Consider the following 20,420-nt stretch of genomic DNA (forward strand, 5'->3'; position numbering starts at 1 on the left):
TCAAAGCAAATCTTATATGTTTAAAATAGGTCACTGCACGTGGTTATAAAGCAGGTATTGCAGTAAATAATTTAAATATTTGATCATTATTAAGCAAAATGTAATCCTAGTTTCATTAATAAAACTTTGAAACGTCACAGTCAAATTATTAGACGTAACTATTCATTTTTTTCTTTAACTAAACTTACTAAAACCTTATGACCACCCTTGTGCCCTATCTATCCTATCTGTAACAGTACAGCTGTAAACCAGACACATTTACAAGTGCATGTCTCTCTCCCCCCGAAATTCTAATTACACAACACATGCAAATTTGCAGACATGCACACAGCTCTCGTCACCATATGTGAATAGTCATGGAAGTGTGTCCGTATGACTAACTACAGACATAAGCAGCACAGTGTGTTACATTTGAACAAAATAGGAAAACTGAGTTGATTATGCTACAATAAACTATTCTGAAAAGCTCTACTTACAAATGATACTAGAATATGCAATGTAAACATGTCATTAAACCTTCCAAATACAGGGATGATGTACAATAGAGCCAACACAACTGTCTAAGGCTGCTTGTTCATCAGGGTCTTTACACTCTTTACACATCAGAGTATGTACTTGACAAATGGCTCATATCATCCAATTCACATTAGTTTGTTTTGCTGTTGTTTTATTTTTTACAGTGGGAGAGGAGCACTATTACCCTTGTCCTCATAAGTGGACTGATGGCTAACAATCAAACATGAAATAGGCCCAGCTGACTAATGATGCAATGTGAGAATTGGCACATATGTGGCCTATTGCTGACACCCTTTAACTTTCTGAAGCACTTTCTTTTAATGTGTAAGTGTTGAAGTGTTTTTTTTTTTGCAAGAGGAGATTGATATACTTAAACAACCTACACCTGAAGGATGTAGAGTGTAGAATGGTTGTTGTCGTGCATTTCTATATAAGATCAATGCTTTAGTATTTCCACTGATTTAATTATATCTTATTTGTTTCTGCTGTGGCAACAGAAGTTGTTGACCATTTTTGGAGGCCCTTTCTGATAGAATTTATCTAAGCAGTTCATGTTTTTACCTTATATACACTGTAGGTTCAGACATTATTTATATTGTAGGTTCATATACTCTGTAAGGTATATACGTAGTTAATACACTGTAGCTTTATTAGTACTGTATTCTTAATACACTGTAGGTTATTACTGTATATTTTAATAACACTGCGTAGTATCTATACTGTATGTTAATTACACTCGTAGGTTATTATACTGTATGTTAATACACTGTAGGTTATTATACTGTAGGTTCAGATTGAAGTTGGGGACAAAAGCTAACATGACCACTGACTACTGGCGGGTACGAGCGTTGCGCGCCCTCGATGTGCCTCGCTCTCGTAGCCAGTTCAGCCATTCACATGTAAATGAACCGTCATATATATCTAGTACATGCCCCCTCGGAGGAGCATTGAGGAGCCCAGTCTGTCTGCAAGCTTTGTTGGCCGCTGGGATCGCCCGGCCATCTGTCCCATTGACAAGCTGTAACGGCTCTTTGGATTACCCAGCAACCTCCCGAGCAGTGGGCTTCTGGCAGCGCCTGGGTTAAACTACAACAACATGGCCCCCATCCGTAACAACACAGGCGGAATGGACAGAGGTGATAACTGCAGTGGGATCAACTCTGACAGAAAGGTACGGGCCTGTGTGAGAACTTAATGCCAATGTTTCTGCTTTAACTCGGCTGATAACTGACTGAAGTTAACTCCATTGTCCTTTCTGTTTTGGCAGATGAGGAAACCTCTGGTCGAGAAGAAAAGAAGAGCTCGCATCAATGAAAGTTTACAAGAACTCAGAGTTCTCATCGCGGATGCAGACGTAAGATAATATATATATATGTTTTAAGGCCCCTGGTTTATGTGGCGTTGTTCCTTCTAAATTAACTATCGTGATGTTTTGTTTTAGCCAGTTAGCTTTGTTTCTCACGTTTTTTCTGGTGACCCGCTGCAGTTACAATCAAAGATGGAGAACGCCGAAGTGCTGGAGATGACAGTGAAACGTGTGGAGAGCATCTTGCAGAGCCGGGCTCAAGGTAAACCCTACACTGCATATTACTGTTCACTTAAGTAAGCCATTAACCATTAATTAAAGTTATAGTTGGTTACATATTTTTTTATTTTTACTTTTCGCTAAAAAAAAAAAAGATTTTACCCAGTGTAGCGTATTACTTTCATGTCATTCCTCCGCCGCCGAACAAACTAGTACTTTAAAAACTAACATAACAAACTGATTTATAACGGTCGGCGCATTAATATTCTAATCAACGGCACTGCGGCCACAGGTGTGTGCGTGTGCATCTTCCGCCTCGGCTCAGCCAATCACAGCAGAGAACCAGACGTTTGTCCGTTATGCGTCCCTTTGTAGTCCCAGCTGACGATTGTTGTTTGTTTTCATCTTCCCGTAGAGGTTGACGCCGTGAACCGGGAGGCCTGTGAGCGGTTCGCGGCGGGATACATCCAGTGTATGCATGATGTGCACACTTTCGTGTCCAGCTGCCCGGGAATTGACCCGACAGTAGCCGCGGAGCTGTTGAACCACCTCCTGGAGAGCATGCCCCTGAACGACGAAGACCGCCTCCGGGTGATGCACCCGGACTCTGTGGCGGAGTGCCCCGGCAGTAACAGCACTTGGGCCCTGCCTGAGAGCATGTACACGGCCCTGGTGTCCCCAGCACCCTCCACCACCTCCAGCGATGACCTCTGCTCTGACCTGGACGATACAGACTCGGAGCAGAGTCAGGTTTCTTCTTCAGAGGAGGCTGATAGCCAGGATGTGTTGAGCTTGCCTTCCTTGACTTACTCCAAGTCAGTGTGGAGACCATGGTAGATACATTAAAGGAGATGGCATGTTTTAATCTGCTGTAGGTGATTTATTGCTCTGTGTTTAGGGTGTTTTATGGGGTAGGCCTCAGGTGTTGTTTTGTGGGGTAAGGTGCTGAACGACATCGGAGAAGCTCTTTTTGTGTAATTATTGGGGGAACTACAATTGAACTAAAATGTATTTAATAAATAAAGTATGTAATTAAATCTGTTTTGCAGAGGTCAGAGAGGGTCTTCATTTGGAAGTGTATTGGCCTTATACAGGCCTGCCTTCAGTGAAGGGACAAAATGCATATGTAAATATTTACTTGTTGAATATGACTGGGCTGTATAGACGATAGCTGTCCCACTAGGAATGCATTGTTAGTTGTGTGTAAATTATTTTTTATTTAGGATCGTCTTTTAACTTTTGTATTTATAAGTATCAAATGACTGTTAGTAGGCTACCTCACCTAATACGTTTCAATAAATATCCTTTTGACTTTTGTTTTAAATTCTATTTGTGCAGCACTTTCTTCCAAAAAAGACACATTTTTCACACACAAGGATCCCACTCTCCACCCACCCACGGCTGTTTCCAAGATATTAGTTATTACTCTGCAATTGTGGGCCATTTGTGTGCACTCTCTCTCTCTCCAATATCCCTTAGCACATCGTAGGCATTCGTGAGGTGTGAAATGAGTAATCCACTCACTCCTTATATAGGCCTCGTTGAGGACTTGGCAAATGGGTTTTAAAACTCTACTCTACTTTTTTTCGATGTTGCAGTTTTAAAATAACATGGGAACAAATAACTTGCGCAGTCACTGAATTGTACTATGACTAACAAAGCCACCACTGTCGCACATTCTTGTGTCCTCTGATTGGTTTGTAAGTGTATGGTTTTATCATATTGTACTGGATTACACTGCATATGCAGCTTTCATGCAGGGTGATAAACCAATAGTTCAGTGCATGTGCCTAATAAAAAGTACATTTATACTATCCTATCCAGAAGAAGGAGGGTAAAGAGTGCCATGCTAATTCACAGAGACGCCTTAGAAAGCTTGTGTCTGCATCCTCAGACATGACCTCTGTGGTCCTGGTGGGAGCTACAGACACCGTTCTGCCTCTGCCCCATCAGCCGCTACAAACAAATGAATAAGAAAAGACAGCAATCCTGAGCTCGGTCTTAATCCATCTGCAGTCAGATGCCTCCTCTGGTGTTCCTGTGATGTCCCCTCCCAAGTGTCACTTTTTACACTGACCGCAGTCTTAAAACACCCGTAGTGAGAGGGATCTTTGGTGAAATGACAAGAAAAAGATTAACACAGAGTTTAGGATTGTAGAAGAATATTAATCCTAGTTGGTATCACATATCTCCAGTGTTGGAAAGTAACTAAGTACTTAAGTAATTAAGTGTAATTCTGAGGTACTTGTAGTTTTATGTGTATTTTATTTCAGAGGTAAATGTAGTATTATTACATCAACTACATTTATCTGATTTTGCAGTCGCTACTTTGCAGATTAAGAAAACAAAACACGATTAACTTATAAAATATGATTAATTATTAGAGACTAAACTGTAAAGTATATAAAGTAGTTAAAATAGCTCTACCCTGACCAGATACTACATACTGTTACTTTGCGTAATTACATTTTCTGCTACTTTATACTGTAATTTATACTACTTTTATCACATTTCAGAGGAAATATTCCACTTTTTACTCCACTACAATTACAGTTGCAATATTAATTTGAAGATTAAGACTTTTGAATGCACAAAATACTGCATACATGTTATAATAACAATATAATATGTGATGATAGAAACTTTATGTGGACTTTCTACACAGTGAGTCATTTTTTTGGTAATACTACGTCTGCTTCCTCATTACTACACTCAAGCTTACACAAGTGTTATTCTTTTAACTGTTTAACTCCCAGAAGGTTTTTGAGGAAAAGAAAGAAAGAAAACGTTATTTCATGATAACGAACGTAAAGCAGTCCGCTCGGATCTGCGGGTCTGTGTCGGACTAGACCGGATTTGCGGGTCTCCAGAGGTGCAAATTACCGCTGCAGGAGGGCAGTTTGTTAATTTGGTTAAGGTGTGAACAGGGGAGGCTGGGGGGAGGGTCGCTTTGATCAGGCCTGCCGAGCGGTGGACTGGAGGATCTGACTGTCTGCGGAGTGCATGTGAGCTATTGTTTCAGTGGTCGGCCAGACATCCGCTTAGAGAGGAAAGGTGAATGTCATGACTTCAGGATGTCAAGTTTTCGGCCCATATTGATAATTTATAAATGATTATGTAGTAGCTGTTATTAGAGACTCATTTGTTTTTTATCTCCTCTGTGTCTCTTTGCCCTCATAGAAGAGCAGAAACATTACAACTTTATTTTCTGAGAGTTCAAAGTTAATTTTCATTCAGTTCATACCTAAATCAATTGCCCCCTCCTCACCATATGTCGGCAAACAGGCTATAATGTCCTACAGTCGTTTATACTCATTAGTTGGCCAATTAACAGCTGCAATCTTTAGTCTGCTGTTTGTCAAATTAACTTAATATGGGCTGAATGGTCAAACCTCAATTGGGGCCTTTAAAAACATTTCACAACACAATTAAATTCATTGTAAATTAGGCAACATTTTATTTGGAGATTTTTTAACAAATATAACAGAATATTCACCATTAAAAAAAGAAAACAAAAAGGTTGTCAGTGTCCGTTCAAATAACAGAAAGACAAATGACAAATTCAGGGAAACGTTCAAGTTGCCAAGAAGAGCAAATTACAGCATAAGCTTCAAAGTGAAGGAAAGCTCTCCACACATGACATCTGTCTGAGCTGCTTTATACCCATGCAATAACCCTAAACTGTGACTTCTGAAGTGGCCACATGTTTGTTCTGAACAGTGATGAGCTTCACTCACTTCCACAGGATGCTCTTTTCCATATTTATGAGGGCCAAGATTAGACCAGTTCAAGTGTTATGTGACACACTTTTAAAACTGGGGAAAACATCAATATTCTCCTCACTTTATTTTTATCCCCCACCGTAAACAACATATTATTATTTTGTGGGGATTTTCCTAATGTGGATTACACAACTCACATTTTTTAAAATAAAATATACAGTAAATATTCATAATCTTGGTCCTGCTTAAGCTGGACTTCCGTCATAACTTAAAACCACAAATCTCTTTGTACAGAAACAGTTATTGTTTGTAAAAAAAATATATATATATGCTCAGAGTCAAAGACAAAAGTTTTGAAATGCAATAAATACACTTTCCTTGAACGGGAGGCATCTGTGAAATCAAAGTCAGTGAAGGTTTCACAGGTGATACAGAAAAAAAAACCACATTCAGTTAGAAACTTATAGATATACATATAAAGAATGAAAACTTAAAGCTGCATCAGGTAACAGGAGACACAGCTAGCTCCAAATGACAAGAACATTTTAAAATCTGAATGAAAAATTCCAGAAATAATAAAACATGATGGGCTGGTGAGTAAATGTTGCTTATAGTATGTGTTGCATCTGATTGTCTTTTTCTCAAAGTGCAGTCTCAAATGTTTTCACCGCTTTCATTGGGTCATATATGTGCTTAAAAATTTCAATTTCATGCTACTCTGTGCTTAAAATATATTATACTTCAGCTATTGCCTTTTAAATTTCCTCCCACTCATTATATCCAACACCAGAAACTACTTTGGGCAAACAGAGCAGATGTACAGTTCATGTTATTCTTCCACAAAGTGCATTTTTGCTTGATCGCTATGCATGACGGGAGTGACTGAAACCGAGTTGACTCCACCTGTTCTCACCACATGCTGACGTAGTTGTTATTGTAACTGAGTTGTTGTAACTAAGGAAATTGCGTCACAAAAATACTGAATTCATTCATTAGTTGCAACAGTTAAGAAGAGCCACTTCCTGGCGTGTGAATAAAGTCGTCTGCAGTTGGTTGATGTTTGTTTGACCTCCGCTGAACTGCCTCGTGTATGAGCACATACTGGATTTTCCTTATTGGGCTCTGCATATAAAAAGCTTCACCTAGGTGCTGCGCATTGTTAAGTGCTACATAGAAATGAATGAATAAACGTATGTCCTCATAAAGCCCAGACCTAACCGCTGGCTCCAAATACATGTTGCAGCTTATAAGCATATTAAAATAAAAGAACTGATGTCCTCTATGTATATTCACATTCTCCACAAGTCTTGACTGTTTGAGCCAGTTTTCCACAGACATCTAAACAGGTACAACTCGTAAAAAAAAAAATGGCAAGACAGAGACAGTGATGAATAATTGTGTGTGAAGAGCGAAGGGCCCTGCTCCAGGTGAAGTAGGTCCCTCTTCACAGTCGTGCACAACAAGAGGCTGATGGGTAATGAATGTCACTGTGAGAGTCTTTAGCAGTTTATTGTCTAGCTTGTTGTGTCTGGGAGCTGGAGCCAGGAGAAGGGCCATGGCAGGAAATGACAACAGTGTTTGTGGGTTCCTCTATTGGCCTCCGCTGGCAGCCGACCACTCGCGTCTCTGTATCGCAGATGTCCAGGTCCGGCTGATCCGCCTCCGCTGCCGCAGCCGCCCCTGAGGCGTTGTCACAGCAGGAGCACACCTAGACACCACGGACAGATTCAAAAAGGAGACATGAAAATGAGAAGGTGAGTTCGAGTTCACCAGTTCGATATAACCTAATAATAATAGTTATAAAGAAGTATAAAACCATCTCGACTGAAAACTTTATTTCCAGTAAGGCAAATAAACCAAATTGCACTAAATTTAAAATATTCTATTTCAAAGCTTAACAAAAATGAACTTAATAAAATAATTCTACCTTAATGTCTATCGCCTTGGGCAGACCTCCCTTCTTGATCCAGGGGTGGACCTCGATCAGCTCCTTTTTCTGCTCCTCTGAAAACCGTGGCTGGTTCTTCTGCAGCAGCCTCAGCTTCTCTCTGTCATCTCTGAGCACTTTCTGGATGTCACTGCAGATACAGCAAACACACAAACACAGCCACATTGAATACTCGGCCCAACAGTCGTATCTGACAAACCTTTAGGAGGGTTGGGTTTTTAAATGAGAGGGATGGATGATCTATTCTTAATTTTGGAATATATATTGTTGCTGTGTGAAACCTTCCTGCATCTGTGCTGTCTCATTCAATGTCAGGCACCGCTTACCTACTAACTTTAGTAATGTAAGGTGCCATCTAGTGGTCAAAAACCCTCACTGCAAACAGTTCCAGTGTGAGATGCACACTGATTCTTGTCTCTATTTAGGGAAGTTGACCACAATAGAAAATCATGTGTGCTGTATCTAATGCACAAATAAGACAATGTAACTGTAAGGAAATGCAAACAATTGAACAAAACATGCTGTACAACAGTTAAGCCTTTCTGGCTGTTCACACAGGACAGCGACAGCGTGCAGGACTATGCAGCGAGGCATACTGCTGTATTTAGTGCTGCTGCATTAAGACAGTACAAACTGGAGTGCAAATTCATGCATCGTCTTTCTGCAGCCCTCAGACAGCTTTCCTAGCAACTCCACTTTGAGACGTGTGTGAGCAGAAAACACACAACAGCTCTGAGGATAGCTACAGTGAGAGGAGTTGAGGATGAGCGGAGAAGGTTCAGTATTCTGTCCTGTGACAATTAAATCAGACCTGGTCAGAAAACTAGATTTTAATAACTAACTCTGAATGATTTCTCTCTCTCTAAGTTGTCAGTCGTTTATTAACATGCATAACATTTGGGGAAAGTGACGAAGAGTGTCCGTTACTAGATACATTTTGTCTGAATTCTAACACTTTTCTGATGTTTCTGCCTCCTGGATGCAGATATATCCTTCACTGTCTATAAACAGGAAATCTGCCTATTAATGGGGATTAGAGGACGGTTTGCCTGGATGCATGCTTACCCTTAGCCTTCCATAACAAAACAGAAGGTTGATAAACTATCAAACACTCTACAGGACCACTATCCTACTCCTCACTGCCTACGCCCCCTGTCCTCCTACTCACCGCGAGGGCAGCTGATAGGTCATCATGACCTTGTCATCTGTGTTGGCCGTGAGTAGCCACAGGGGGTCCTGCCGTACATACTTGATGAAGTGTTCGCTCTGCTCCATCTCCATCGGCCTTCCCTCGCTGCTGCTTAAATGACCGTTGACCTTCTGGCTGTTTTGGGATGAGTCCACGCTGCCAAAGTAATTGCTACTGTTGTTGCTTCCTGAGAACAGCCAAAGAGCACAGAATTATATGCTTGAAACAAGGATAATAGTTTGTACATTGTTAAACCTGTATATTGTGAAACCTGTGATTATGAACTAACAACTAACAGTCAACAGAGAGACAACATTTAATATTGAAAGCTGATTCTATTCACTTTAGTGTTTTCTACTCTCCATACTGCTACCAGTATTTAGATTTTCCTGCTCTTTTACCCCTGAGGATGTGTCAACATATCCATAAGATGTAGAAACAAACCTGTTCCACTGCCTGAGGTTCCACTGGCCGAGCCTCCGCTGGCTGACGTCCTGCTCTTAGAGGTCCCGCTGTTGGACGTCCCGCTGGCTGAAGTTCCACAGCCATTGGAGCCTGAGCCCATGGACCCCGAGGTGGCTGAGCCAGTGCCTGAGCAGGAGTCCTCATGGAGAATAATGTCCAACATGTCGCTGGACGAAGAGTTGACGTCACTGTTGTTCCCGTCGCCACGTGAACTCGCCTGCAAAAACAAAAAGATTAAAGCGGTACCATTAAAGAGGAGCTTGACTCATAGCTCTGGCCAGCAGACTGTAGTACTTCCTCCATCTCCTGCGTCTGTTTAACACAGGTATAGTGTCATTGGCTGTGTTGCATCTTGCCTCTGCATTTTTAGACTCAACTGGGAGTATTTTTTTGGAATCAATCAATCACCTGGCACACAAATAATCTGATTACCATCGCTGCACAATATGGCTGAGCATGGTTAGAAACATGACAGTGATCCTGATCGTTCTGCTGCTGATTTAAAGTAGGGCAAATCATTCAATCGGAGTATGTATCATTAATCTAGGGGTAGGGTTAAATACAAGTATAATACAATATCCACTGCTAATGTTAATTGTATGGTTCTTGCATGCAAAATCAAGGAGGGTATGTATTTGTGCATACAGTCATACATACAGTGTAAACTATAATACGGTTTTGGTTTAACTTGACATTTTTAAGTAGCTCAATACATCACTTGTTTTTCACGTCAGATTATTCCTTTTTAAAGTTTCTCATACTTTAGTTAAAATCAATGACTTGCTTTACTGGATAGACACTGCAAGATTTAAACGGCTAATCATAAGTAATGAAAAGGAAAAAAAAAAGAGAAACTGTTACAGTTATAATTGACATATGGAATCGGGGAGGAATGGGATTGGAGAAGTGTGGAGGTTTTCTGATGATTCGCCTACCTCTTTGCTGCAAGCCCTCAGCCTAGAGCACACTTTATCCCAAGACAAACGCTCACAGACATATGGCGTGCCCTCGCAATACAAGGGTCCAGGTGGACCAAGGAGACTGAGAGATGGCTAAAGGGTGTAAGGGATAATAACATCATGTGTTAACACCCTGGGCCACAAATTTTCATCTGAGGAGTCTAGACTGACTTGACGTTACACATGGCATAGCAATACAATAGCAAAAAAACGGCTGCACTTTAATGCAGTGAACAATGTGGAGGAATCACTGTGACGATGTCATTAAATCCTGACAGGCTGAGTGAGAGACAAATGAATTAATGTCTCAGGGGAACATGCCACAGCCTGCCAACAGGAGTTCAAACAACCCACAACAATAAAGTTCAGCGAGGCACTGACATTTTATCCTGACAATTTAAGAATGTTACAGATGAAGAATATTAGTCATAGGGAGGCTTATGGGAGCAAATAAAAAGAGGATTGTTTCATTGTTTACCTGCTTCAGCTCTTTGGCCTGGTTGCCGCTCGCTCCTTTCTCCCGTTCAGCTGCATTATTCCCTTGTCCTCCAGAGGAGACCGCTGTGCTGTCCTGCTTGTCCACGGACAGCTCGAGCTCCAGCAGGTTGAGGGGCGAGCTGCAGCGAGACTGGAACAGAGGTGGTGACGCTGGGCCTCCACCTCCTCCAGACTGCGGTGTAGAGGAGCGGGACTGGCCCTCCATGGGGGCCTTTGGGGTTTCCGAGGATGGAGGGAAGTAGAACGACGGGGCCAGGTAGCCTGCTTGAGGAGCGAAGTGGTTCTGGGAGTTGAACTGGTTCTGGACACTGAAGGTAGGTGGAGCTGTGAAGGGGACCTGGCCTGGAAAAGCAGCCTGACAAAAAGGCTGGGTTTGGGGGGGAAAACCACCAGCTTCTGCGTGGTACACCGGCTGCGGCTGTGGTGGTGGCATCCCAGGGGCCATCGGAGGGTACACGTAGTTGGGCAGCACTAGAGCCACAATGGGGGTGACTATGGGGGCAGTGTAGGGAGGAGCCTGGATGGACGATGGGCAGGGAGGGGCCTGGGTGCCCTGGTTGTCCCTAAAGCCTTGTAGATTGGCGTCTGTGCATGGAGCTACAGAACTGGCTCTGGGGTAAACTGGGAGGGGGTAGCCTGGCATCACAGAGGGGTACGCCATGGGAAAAGTTGACTGCGAGGTCTCAGAGGGAGACCAAGAGGTTGGGTTAAGGCCGTGATTCAGACGAGGAGGCCGCAGGTGTTTCTGTCTGTGGTGTGATACTGTGCTGTCTGAGGACTCGATCTGCTTCGCTCGCTTTGACTTGGTCTTCTTAATCCGTGTGCCACGACGCGTGGTGGGCTCTGCACCTGGCTTGCAGGATCGAGCAGCCGGTGCAGCTAGAGGGTAGAGAGAAATATTGATTAATATGGAAAACTTTACAATTTGAGTTAAAAGTGTCAGTGTGGTGGTCAGAAGTACCATCGCTGGCGATCTGTTCTCTCTGGCGCTCCAGGTACTGAGAGCAGTTAGCTTTGAGTGCCGTCAGTCCGCGAAGCTCCTTGAAACGATACAGAAAGGCCTGCTCCTCCTTCTGCGTATGGGCGGCCAGAACCTGCTTGGTCAAACCCAGTTTCTTGTAGGACTCCCTCTCCTGACTGGGAGGTGAAACAGCAGAAGGAGGAGGAGCCCCAAGGTTCTGGCTGGACTCTACCACCTCTCCTGTTCCTGGGATGTCCTCTATGATTTCTGTACGGATGACAGTGGGGAAAGCACTTTACTATAAAGTAAATCAATAAAGTTTTTTTTTTAACATAGCTGTTTAGCATGAGCAGTGACGACGACAAAAGCAATGTTGATCAAGCATTGTAGTGGCTCGAATTGGAAAATAAATGGACACCAATAATAATACAATAAAGATAGAAGCAACTGTCAAAAGATCGCACAAGTGGGATTCCCCTTTCAGGGCTATCAGAGGCCTGTGGTTGAGTGACAGGACCTTGAAACAACGACACAGTTAGACACTGTAGTCTAGTACAACAGTTATTATTTACTTACATACTATGTTTGTATGTATAGTATGTTCACTCCATCATTTGGCCTGGAGTCTGGCTCACTCGCTGGCAAGAATGGTCATTACAGTGCCCATCGAAAGGATTTGTGCTTTATATTAGTAAAACACAAATCTTTAGTGGCACTGCAATAAAGCACTATATATAATAAATGTGACTTAACTACATGACACTTATTAGACTATTATTGGACTTGCCAATTCTGGTTCCTAAACTGGTCAGTTGATAAAACTTTCGCTGCATACTTACAATGCAGCATTATCATCATTATCTGACTTTGACTTTGATAGATTGCAACTTTAACCATTAATTTAAAATGAAATTATAATGAAAGCAGAGCTTTTTCTTGAAGTTTCTAGATTAAATTCAGGACGGGACCCAATAACCCTGCAAAAAGTTTGTGCACATTGAGTAGAACTAAAAGAATTTATATCGCGGAAGGAGTTAACTTTGTTTGTTGAGTTTGAGATTCAAGCATCCACTGATAAACTACACACACATACACATACGTACAAGGACACAAAGAAAGCAGCGCGTACACATATAGGTATAAAGTATTTACAGTGCTGTGAAAAACCATTTGCCTCTTTCCAGATCTATTCTGTTTCTGTATATTTGTCACACTGAGTAGTTTCAGATCTGATCAGATCAAAATGTAAAAATAGACAAAGAGATATAAAAAAAACCACTAAAATAAGAAACTGGTGCTTGAATATTTGTGTCTGAGCATAAGAATTTCTGCAAACTTAAAAAAATGATTGAACAGTTAATGCAGTTACTGCTGATAAAAACCTGTTTAAGTTTAAAGTGGCAAATAACAAGGTTTTTGGATAACCTTGTTTCTTAAATAAAGCTAAACACCACATGATTCATCTGACATCTTTGTATAACAAATATGCAGCAATAGAGGAAATCAGGTTGGAAGCAAACACTTTTTCACGGCACTGTACCTGACTCTGGTTGAGGTTTCTTGTCCCCAACATGCACTATGGTGCTACTGTAGCTACACTGGCTGGTTATGGACACCACACTTTCTGGTTTGTTAGGTACAGGTAGGGGCAGCGAAGTGCCCACTACCGCTGTGGCCGCGTCACTGGACTTTTTGTCTCGAACATCCAAAGCGGAGAGATCAGACTGATCCTTCAACAAGGCTGGTTCTGCCAAAGAGAACAGAGAACAAGATATACTGACAAAGAACTGGCATTGAGAAGTTTTTAAAGGGTAGAGTGTGAAGACCTTAAGAGGCCATAGCTTTGTATAACCGTTTCCTCACATGAACTTCGGACAATGTCAGGAGATTCAGGTCCGGACATTGTCCAGAGTTGCCCTTTCACACATGTAGCACCAACTGGTAATACTCTGTTTGGTTTAACTGAGGAGGAGGACTCATCTGTAATGATCACCGTTTTTGGCGTTGATATCAATACTACATGTAATTGGATGTATCCGTAATATCAACTATAGAGTGGAAAGCAACGTGCAACATCATCATCGTTATCAACTGACCCACTCATTTGCTGTGAATTCTTTGGACAACGACTTCTCCATTCACACATGGGCTCAATCGGACATTAGACAGACTTTATACCAGGGAGCTGGCGGGGTAAAATCCGTTTAATGTCCGGTCCAACTGATTTGGACTTTTGCGGCTTCTCATACAGTTCCTCCGGGTAATATCTAGGCTAGTTCAGGGTTGCAGTTCATGTGTGAAAGGAACTTGATGATGAGGTGACTATGAGTGTCTTTTATTCCTTCATGGTATGAACTGAAGTGGCGAAACATACCTTCAGACACCTGCATGCGGTTAGATGCTTTCTGTTTGTCGTCATCTGAATTAGAGGATGTGGTGTTAGAGGAAGATTGGCACTTCCTCTTCATGTTGATGGGAACATTGCACGTCTCCAAGTACCTACAGGATTCATAGCAACACAAGGGATCAGTTTCTGTGGGACAAGCTTATCAATTAGTTTCTATGGCTTGCATTGCACTGATTATGTGTTACAAATGAAACCCATGATCATGGCTACCGTCTTTATCTCTGTACCTGACAACACTGTCCAGACAGCTGATCTGCTGGTAGGAGTAGGCGGTCTGATCATTGAGGGCCATGTCCTCCTGGAAAAAGGACCTACTCTCCTCCATAGTTGCCCCGGACTCCCTCGAATTTAGAGGAACTGCTGAGTCTTTGGGCCGCACCACTGCTGGGCTCTTCTGTACAGACTCTACTGGAGGAAGGCCAGGAGTTAGACACAATTTCTCAACTATTTAACACACACACACACACACACACACACACACACACACACAGGTGGTTATAAGGTGGACTTACTGCCACTGCTTTTCTTGTGGTCTGGTTTGGTTGTCTGCTGCTCCTGGCTCTTCTGAAGATGAATTCCCTTACAGATTTCCTGAAAGGTTCGCTGTGAAACGGAGACACAAGACAGAAGAGTCAGTACAACATCTGTTAAAGACAGACTCTGCAGGTCAGAGTCCGGTTGAACAACCCTGTATATGCCACTGCAATATCATCCTGTACAAGCAGGATCACATGGGTTGGAATACACTGTACTAAAGTATTTGAGTATTACTCACTGGTCTGGCTTTCCTGCTCACTTCCTCCTCCTTTTGTCGCATCTTGCTCCCACTGCCGTTGTCAAGGCTCTCGCTAGAGGAGGTCATGCCCAAAAGGTGGTCGTTTCTGCTCAGACTGCCGTAGCCACTGGACCCACTGTTATGTACCGGCTGATCACAGATATAAAGAGAGGGAAGAGAGAGATTAAAAAAGAAGTGTTAAAAGGCAGAGAGGATGTAGCACTGCCTAAAATAATTCATGCGTTGTTCTACATTTTCTTGGTAGATGTTTAGTTTCTTCTGTGTCCTTAAAGTTGTTTTTACAAATGTCTTTTGTTATAAAGTTTTTGGATTTGATTTGGGGTTTTCTGGAAGTTAGATGTTGCTCTAATCCCTCAGCTGTGTATATTAGCATTTGTATCTCCTGCTTCAATGCTTTATAATCTCTTAAATAAACTACCACTACATGTGTCCTTGATTTGTATCCCTCCTTATCCTCTCTCACCTGTAACAGGAGCCGATGGATCTGCTCAGTAACCTCCTGGATGTCAGAGTCCATGGTCTTCATCTTGCCGACAGTAGAGACGGGGGCCACAAAAACATCCTCATTCACAGGGCCCCTGATAAATAAAAAAGCAGATCAGCTACTGGTTCATGAATGTATTTGTCTTTGAAACAATGTAATTCCAATCTTCCAATCCAAAGAACAATACATCAGCTTAGATATTACCTTAAAGAAATACTCACATGCGCACTTTGTGTCTCCCGATAACAAAGGAGACTTTGCGGCTCCAGGGGTTGACGAAACTGGACCAGCTGGTGTCAAGAATGATGTATTCTCCATTTCGCGCACAGAACCGGATGGATGAGTGGTCAAATGGTTGCCCAGCATATTGAAGAACTTCAGAGAAAGGCAAAATAATATAGTCAGACCATGATGGGGACAGATTTCCTGTGCAGACATAAAGTCTGCCTTCATCTATTTAATTCTGCGAACTCACTCTTTCTGTGAATGGCCAACATAATTGGACGGTCATTGGGATGCAGGTGGAGGAGGACTGGTGTGCCAATCAGGTCCTGGGGGAGGTACCCGAGGAGAGGAACTGCCCTGATGCACACAAAACAAATCCCTCTGTTAATTCTATTATGGTCTGATAGTTCAATGATTTGTGTGAAATTACTCAGAACTTATAGCTGCTCAGAAGTAGAAACATGCCGCTGTGGCTTACCTCTCATCCACATCCTGAAACACACAACTCGGAGTGTGTGTGGTAGTGAAGATGCGTTTGTCTGTTGGAATTCTGGGTGCTTTAAGGAAGAGAGAAGATTATATTTATTAACGTCTAACAGAATTGGACTCATTTAGAAAAAGTCTTGAACCGTCTGGCATTAAAAATCATGTTTAATACTAATCTTTTCACTGAAAGAGAGATATCTTCCTACATTTCATTATCCACACAGAGGGTCTCTGTATGCTTGATAGATTGTCAAGATTGTAAATGTAAAACTTGACTATCTTAACTTTAAAAGTATCAACATTTTCTGTACATCAGATTTTTGCTGGAGTCATTGAATTGGCTTCTTGAACCTGCAGTCATGTTCTTACCATCATAACCAGAGTGAACCCTCTCAGCCAGCAGGAGGCAGCAGAACTGGTCTTCAGCATGTACTGTGTCTTGGACCTTCATCAGGTAGGGAGTCATGCGGAACGGATAGTACTGCAGATCGCCCTCACACTCCTTACCACCGCTGGGAATTAGTTAGAAAAGAAAAGTTAAATTAAAACAAATCACATAAGGATTGTCGATTCCAAGTGCAAGTTTTCACAAATAATCTGTGTCCATGTTTGTGGGTATTTTTGAGCTCAAGGTATTGAACACAAGGGGGCAGTGTTGAGCTACCTTTTCATTAATATCAGTGTGCTATTAATTAGAGTAAATGTAGATATGTGCATTCTTAAGATACTTTACTGATTTATCTTCTTAAGAGCTTAAGATCTCACAGTTTTTACATCAGATAAGTGCTAAAAGCAGAATGATAATTTAAGGTTTGGCATGTTAAAGGGTTAGGTAGGTCAATGGAAAGTCTACAGTAAGTTGTGGGGATGCGTGTTTCAAATGCGTGTGTCTGCCTATACGTATAACACTGACCTGGAATAAGCATATAATTACAGTTTACACGCATATGATGTCACAAACTAATTGAAAAACATCTAGAGTGGAACAAAAATATGAATAAACACTACAAACAGGTATGAGCAGCAGATGGTCCGACAACATGTTTGAACCAACACCCACCTGATACGACAGAAGAAGGACTTCTCCTGCATGCAGTCTGAGGGGGATGACTCTGAAACGGGGAAAAAAATGTTTTAATTCAAAAGCAACACAATCTGGCTAAATGCTAGTCAGGGTCTCAGCCTCCGCAGGCGATCAGGCTTTGATTAATTCCATCAAAAAACATGCAGCGAAGCTCTGAGCTTAAACGCAATGAATTTAAACAGCCTTAGATGAGCCTTATTTTGGTTTGTTAGCCAAACTTTTTCCAGGCACACAGGGGACAAATCACAACAGGTAAAGTGCAGCTCTGGGTCTGAAGTCAATCTGGGCATCATCAGTTAAACTGAAAAGAAAATAGTGAGCTCTCTGTATCTTTTATCTTATTTTCCTATTTTTACTTTAGCATCTGAATCAGCTCAGTCTGTTCTATCCAGCTCAGTTAAAATGGGGCAAACATTTTTCAGTTTTATGAATGACTGAGGTCAGGTCAACTTGATCCTAATGCACCATGTTGATGGCAGCCTGGGATTCACTGAAACGTTGCCTAGAAAACTAGATCTAACAAACAGTCATTTATTTCTCTAATAAATCTTCTAATATATGCAAAGTAATTTGAAGAATATTTGTGTCAGTGTGACTGATATTTAGTCATCCTCCTTAACTACTACTATGATCAAGGATGCCCTCTTAAATATAACTGTATAACCTTGTGGTGGGTTATATAGTACATACCGGCTCCAGTGCACATGCTCCAGGAGGGCAGGCGGTAAGGTGTTGTGAAGCTGTAGAAAACACTAACATCCTGTGGCGTCAGGAACTCCACAAACTTGGCGTCCTTGAACACATCTCTTTTGCAATTGAGGATGGAGGCAGCCTGATCAGAAATGTAGACTATCCTTCCTGTGTTGAGAGACACCGCTACTGCAAAAATATCCTGTCAAAGAGAGAAAATACAAATTGTGGGATAAATCAACTGCTCAAACACAATCGATTTAAGCATTTTTGTTCAAAACACAACACCAATATATGCAGTACTTAAATGTTATATTTTAAGAAGAATTTAAAGACTCACGTTGTTTTTGAGGGTGTATTCAGACGTAATGCTGTCTATCTCCTCTATCGTATAAGAGGATACATCCAGGCCTGAAGGTTGACTGTCATTGATCATCAACAGCTGGTAATACTCCTCATTTGCTGCAGGACACACAGGGATTTTTTTTTAAAGTCTGTGTCTCAACATATGTACAATATGGTATATATGGTCTGTGGAAACTGACATTTTAGAGAAAACAACACTGATGAACCTGGTTCAAAGACTCCAACAAAATGATGATGTATTCATACTGAAGTATTATTTAAATGATGAAAAATGTCTCAGTGCTATGCTGAAATGCGTCATATTCTGTAACAACTGTACTGTTGACACTACACCCACCCATTTCCATCTGTAAACTTTTAGAGAGGGTAGAATTAAATGTCTTCAGACCATTACCCATAAAACTGCCTACAAAATGTTCCCTCCAGCATAAATGTTCATCTTATTTGAGTCTCATTTAGCTGCTAAGCTTCCTGAATTTCAAAGAAAAGACATTCTTGTGTTACAAATAACAAAATAATCAACTTCTAAACTACAACCAAAACAAAGGAAAGCACTGCGTAGAAGTTGGGAGTGACACACAAGACCAAAGCAGAGGGATGAATGAGAAAAAAAGCACTTTACCTTCCACTTGTTTGACACACCGCAGCGCGTACTTGAGGGTGTTCAATGTGGTGGACTTGTTATTGTGTTTCTTCTCAGCAGGCAGGTGAAGCTTCAGCTCTTTCAGTGTTTTAATCACCTCCTTCTGGGTCTTAGCTTTGGCAGACTCTTGACTACTGCAAGTTGCATAAGGACACACATGCACAGAGGCGAGTCAGATATTGCAACACGAAACAGTCCGTTCAAAATAGGTCAAATAGAGGAAATAATAGAAAACTTCTAATTTAAACAATATATTTTATAAGTCATTTTGGTGGTAACTTCAGTATTACAGTGGTGGTCAGTGCACTAACCTGCAGCCGCTGGTTGATGGGTTGTCTTGCTCTGAGCTCAGCAGACTAAAGGCGTTTGAGCTGCTGGGAGGAGACGGACTATGGGAGTTTGAGCTGTAGGGGAAAGAAGGAAAACTGAACATTTTACACCACAAAGAGCAAAGAGAATTACTTAAATTAGCTTAAAGAGAGACACAAGTGAAGGGAGAGACACGTTTCTTATTCAGTCAGACTTATTTGAACTCCTTCCTCACTAAATGAAAGTGCATTAATAGTGATAATACATAATCAAACAGTAGACTGACAGGGTCCAAACATGCAGTAGTTGTCTAATATTTCTTAAGTGCAAATTTCACACATCCATCTCCTTCTCACACGGCTGAGACACCTGACTTTACTGAGGCGCTCAAATTACCTAATAATAAAAAACCTAAAATACACTCAATATCACAACATGGGTGTTGTTAGTGTGAGCCTGCTGATGGCTGCCTTTGTGGAAGTGAATGGTGAACGGTGTGGATGCAGCCTCAGCCCTCATTTAGCAGTGATGCTACAAAAGAAATCACACTTATCTGAGGTCAGTCTCACCTCCTCGAGGACACTAAGTGTATCTGTAGCTCAAAGGGTGCACAGCACTAATACAGCAATAAATGGGGGCAGCTAAAAATTCTGGGGCTGCTAAAAACAGCTCTCTTTTTGATGCGAAGTCTATAGTTCCTGCTTGTCCCTGACTCTGGGCTCTTATTCGCCATTTTAGTGCCCCTGACTGGGAGTATTTATGCAAAAATAAAATATGTGTGTATATTTTCTTTTTTCTAAAGCCAATTAAATTGGAAAATTATATATTCAAGTTTGCTAGTAACTTCCTCAGTGAATGGATATTTCTATCATTGACATTAAAGCTACCTGTTATCATGTGATTTAGAGTTAGGTTACAGTTAGAGTTAGCTCAGTTATTGTCACACAACTTAAGTATGGTAACTAAGTAACTTATTTAAGCTGTGTGACAATAACTGAGCGAGCTCTAATCACTGAGAACGCCATAAGATGGCTTTGAAAGTTCTGGTAAAAAGTAAGTGGACCTTGAGTTAATTTTGTTTTTGTCAAGCTTTGCAATTATTTTTAAAACAAGGAATTATGTATTTGTGGTGGAAACACAATGAAGA

The 20,420-nt window shown here is 41.5% G+C and overlaps 2 protein-coding genes across 6 annotated transcripts in view; one reads left to right on the top strand and one right to left on the bottom strand.

Moving 5' to 3' along the window:
• Positions 1–1,381: 1,381 nt before the first annotated feature.
• Positions 1,382–3,365, top strand: hes6 (hes family bHLH transcription factor 6). Its single transcript, XM_035670825.1, has 4 exons — positions 1,382–1,687; positions 1,784–1,870; positions 2,003–2,084; positions 2,457–3,365. The coding sequence occupies exons 1-4, from the start codon at positions 1,613–1,615 to the stop codon at positions 2,876–2,878; spliced, it is 666 nt and encodes a 221-aa protein (XP_035526718.1). The 5' UTR covers positions 1,382–1,612; the 3' UTR covers positions 2,879–3,365.
• A 2,113-nt stretch (positions 3,366–5,478) lies between these two features.
• per2 (period circadian clock 2) overlaps positions 5,479–20,420 on the bottom strand; it is a 27,048-nt gene continuing 12,106 nt past the window's right edge. The window contains exons 3-24 of one of the 5 annotated variants that reach the window (XM_035670512.1): positions 19,276–19,368; positions 18,944–19,098; positions 18,296–18,417; positions 17,956–18,157; positions 17,242–17,293; positions 16,551–16,693; positions 16,174–16,252; positions 15,946–16,052; positions 15,692–15,845; positions 15,450–15,564; positions 14,966–15,115; positions 14,703–14,793; positions 14,418–14,595; positions 14,158–14,282; positions 13,324–13,530; positions 11,784–12,050; positions 10,803–11,701; positions 10,301–10,417; positions 9,345–9,582; positions 8,880–9,087; positions 7,691–7,841; positions 5,479–7,471 (exon numbers count right to left, since the gene is read on the bottom strand). In XM_035670512.1, coding sequence (XP_035526405.1) covers positions 7,271–7,471; positions 7,691–7,841; positions 8,880–9,087; positions 9,345–9,582; positions 10,301–10,417; positions 10,803–11,701; positions 11,784–12,050; positions 13,324–13,530; positions 14,158–14,282; positions 14,418–14,595; positions 14,703–14,793; positions 14,966–15,115; positions 15,450–15,564; positions 15,692–15,845; positions 15,946–16,052; positions 16,174–16,252; positions 16,551–16,693; positions 17,242–17,293; positions 17,956–18,157; positions 18,296–18,417; positions 18,944–19,098; positions 19,276–19,368 — 4,054 coding nt within the window. In that variant the 3' untranslated portion in view covers positions 5,479–7,270. Of the gene's footprint in view, positions 7,472–7,690; positions 7,842–8,879; positions 9,088–9,344; positions 9,583–10,300; positions 10,418–10,802; positions 11,702–11,783; positions 12,051–13,323; positions 13,531–14,157; positions 14,283–14,417; positions 14,599–14,702; positions 14,794–14,965; positions 15,116–15,449; positions 15,565–15,691; positions 15,846–15,945; positions 16,053–16,173; positions 16,253–16,550; positions 16,694–17,241; positions 17,294–17,955; positions 18,158–18,295; positions 18,418–18,943; positions 19,099–19,275; positions 19,369–20,420 lie in introns of all 5 variants that reach the window. The other 4 variants (XM_035670514.1, XM_035670511.1, XM_035670516.1 and 1 more) reach the window with 4 other exon arrangements.

The sequence above is a fragment of the Morone saxatilis genome, unplaced genomic scaffold (genome assembly GCF_004916995.1).
Source record: "Morone saxatilis isolate NCDOM2014 unplaced genomic scaffold, NCSU_SB_2.0 Contig23, whole genome shotgun sequence".
Classification (NCBI taxonomy): Eukaryota; Metazoa; Chordata; class Actinopteri; family Moronidae; genus Morone; species Morone saxatilis.

Bases quoted from the DNA above. Each gene is read 5' to 3' on its own strand.
- hes6 (XM_035670825.1), top strand. From the start codon at position 1,613: ATGGCCCCCATCCGTAACAACACAGGCGGAATGGACAGAGGTGATAAC. The intron at 1,871-2,002 runs GTAAGATAATAT...GACCCGCTGCAG, and splicing joins TTCTCATCGCGGATGCAGAC to TTACAATCAAAGATGGAGAA. The intron at 2,085-2,456 runs GTAAACCCTACA...ATCTTCCCGTAG, and splicing joins CTTGCAGAGCCGGGCTCAAG to AGGTTGACGCCGTGAACCGG.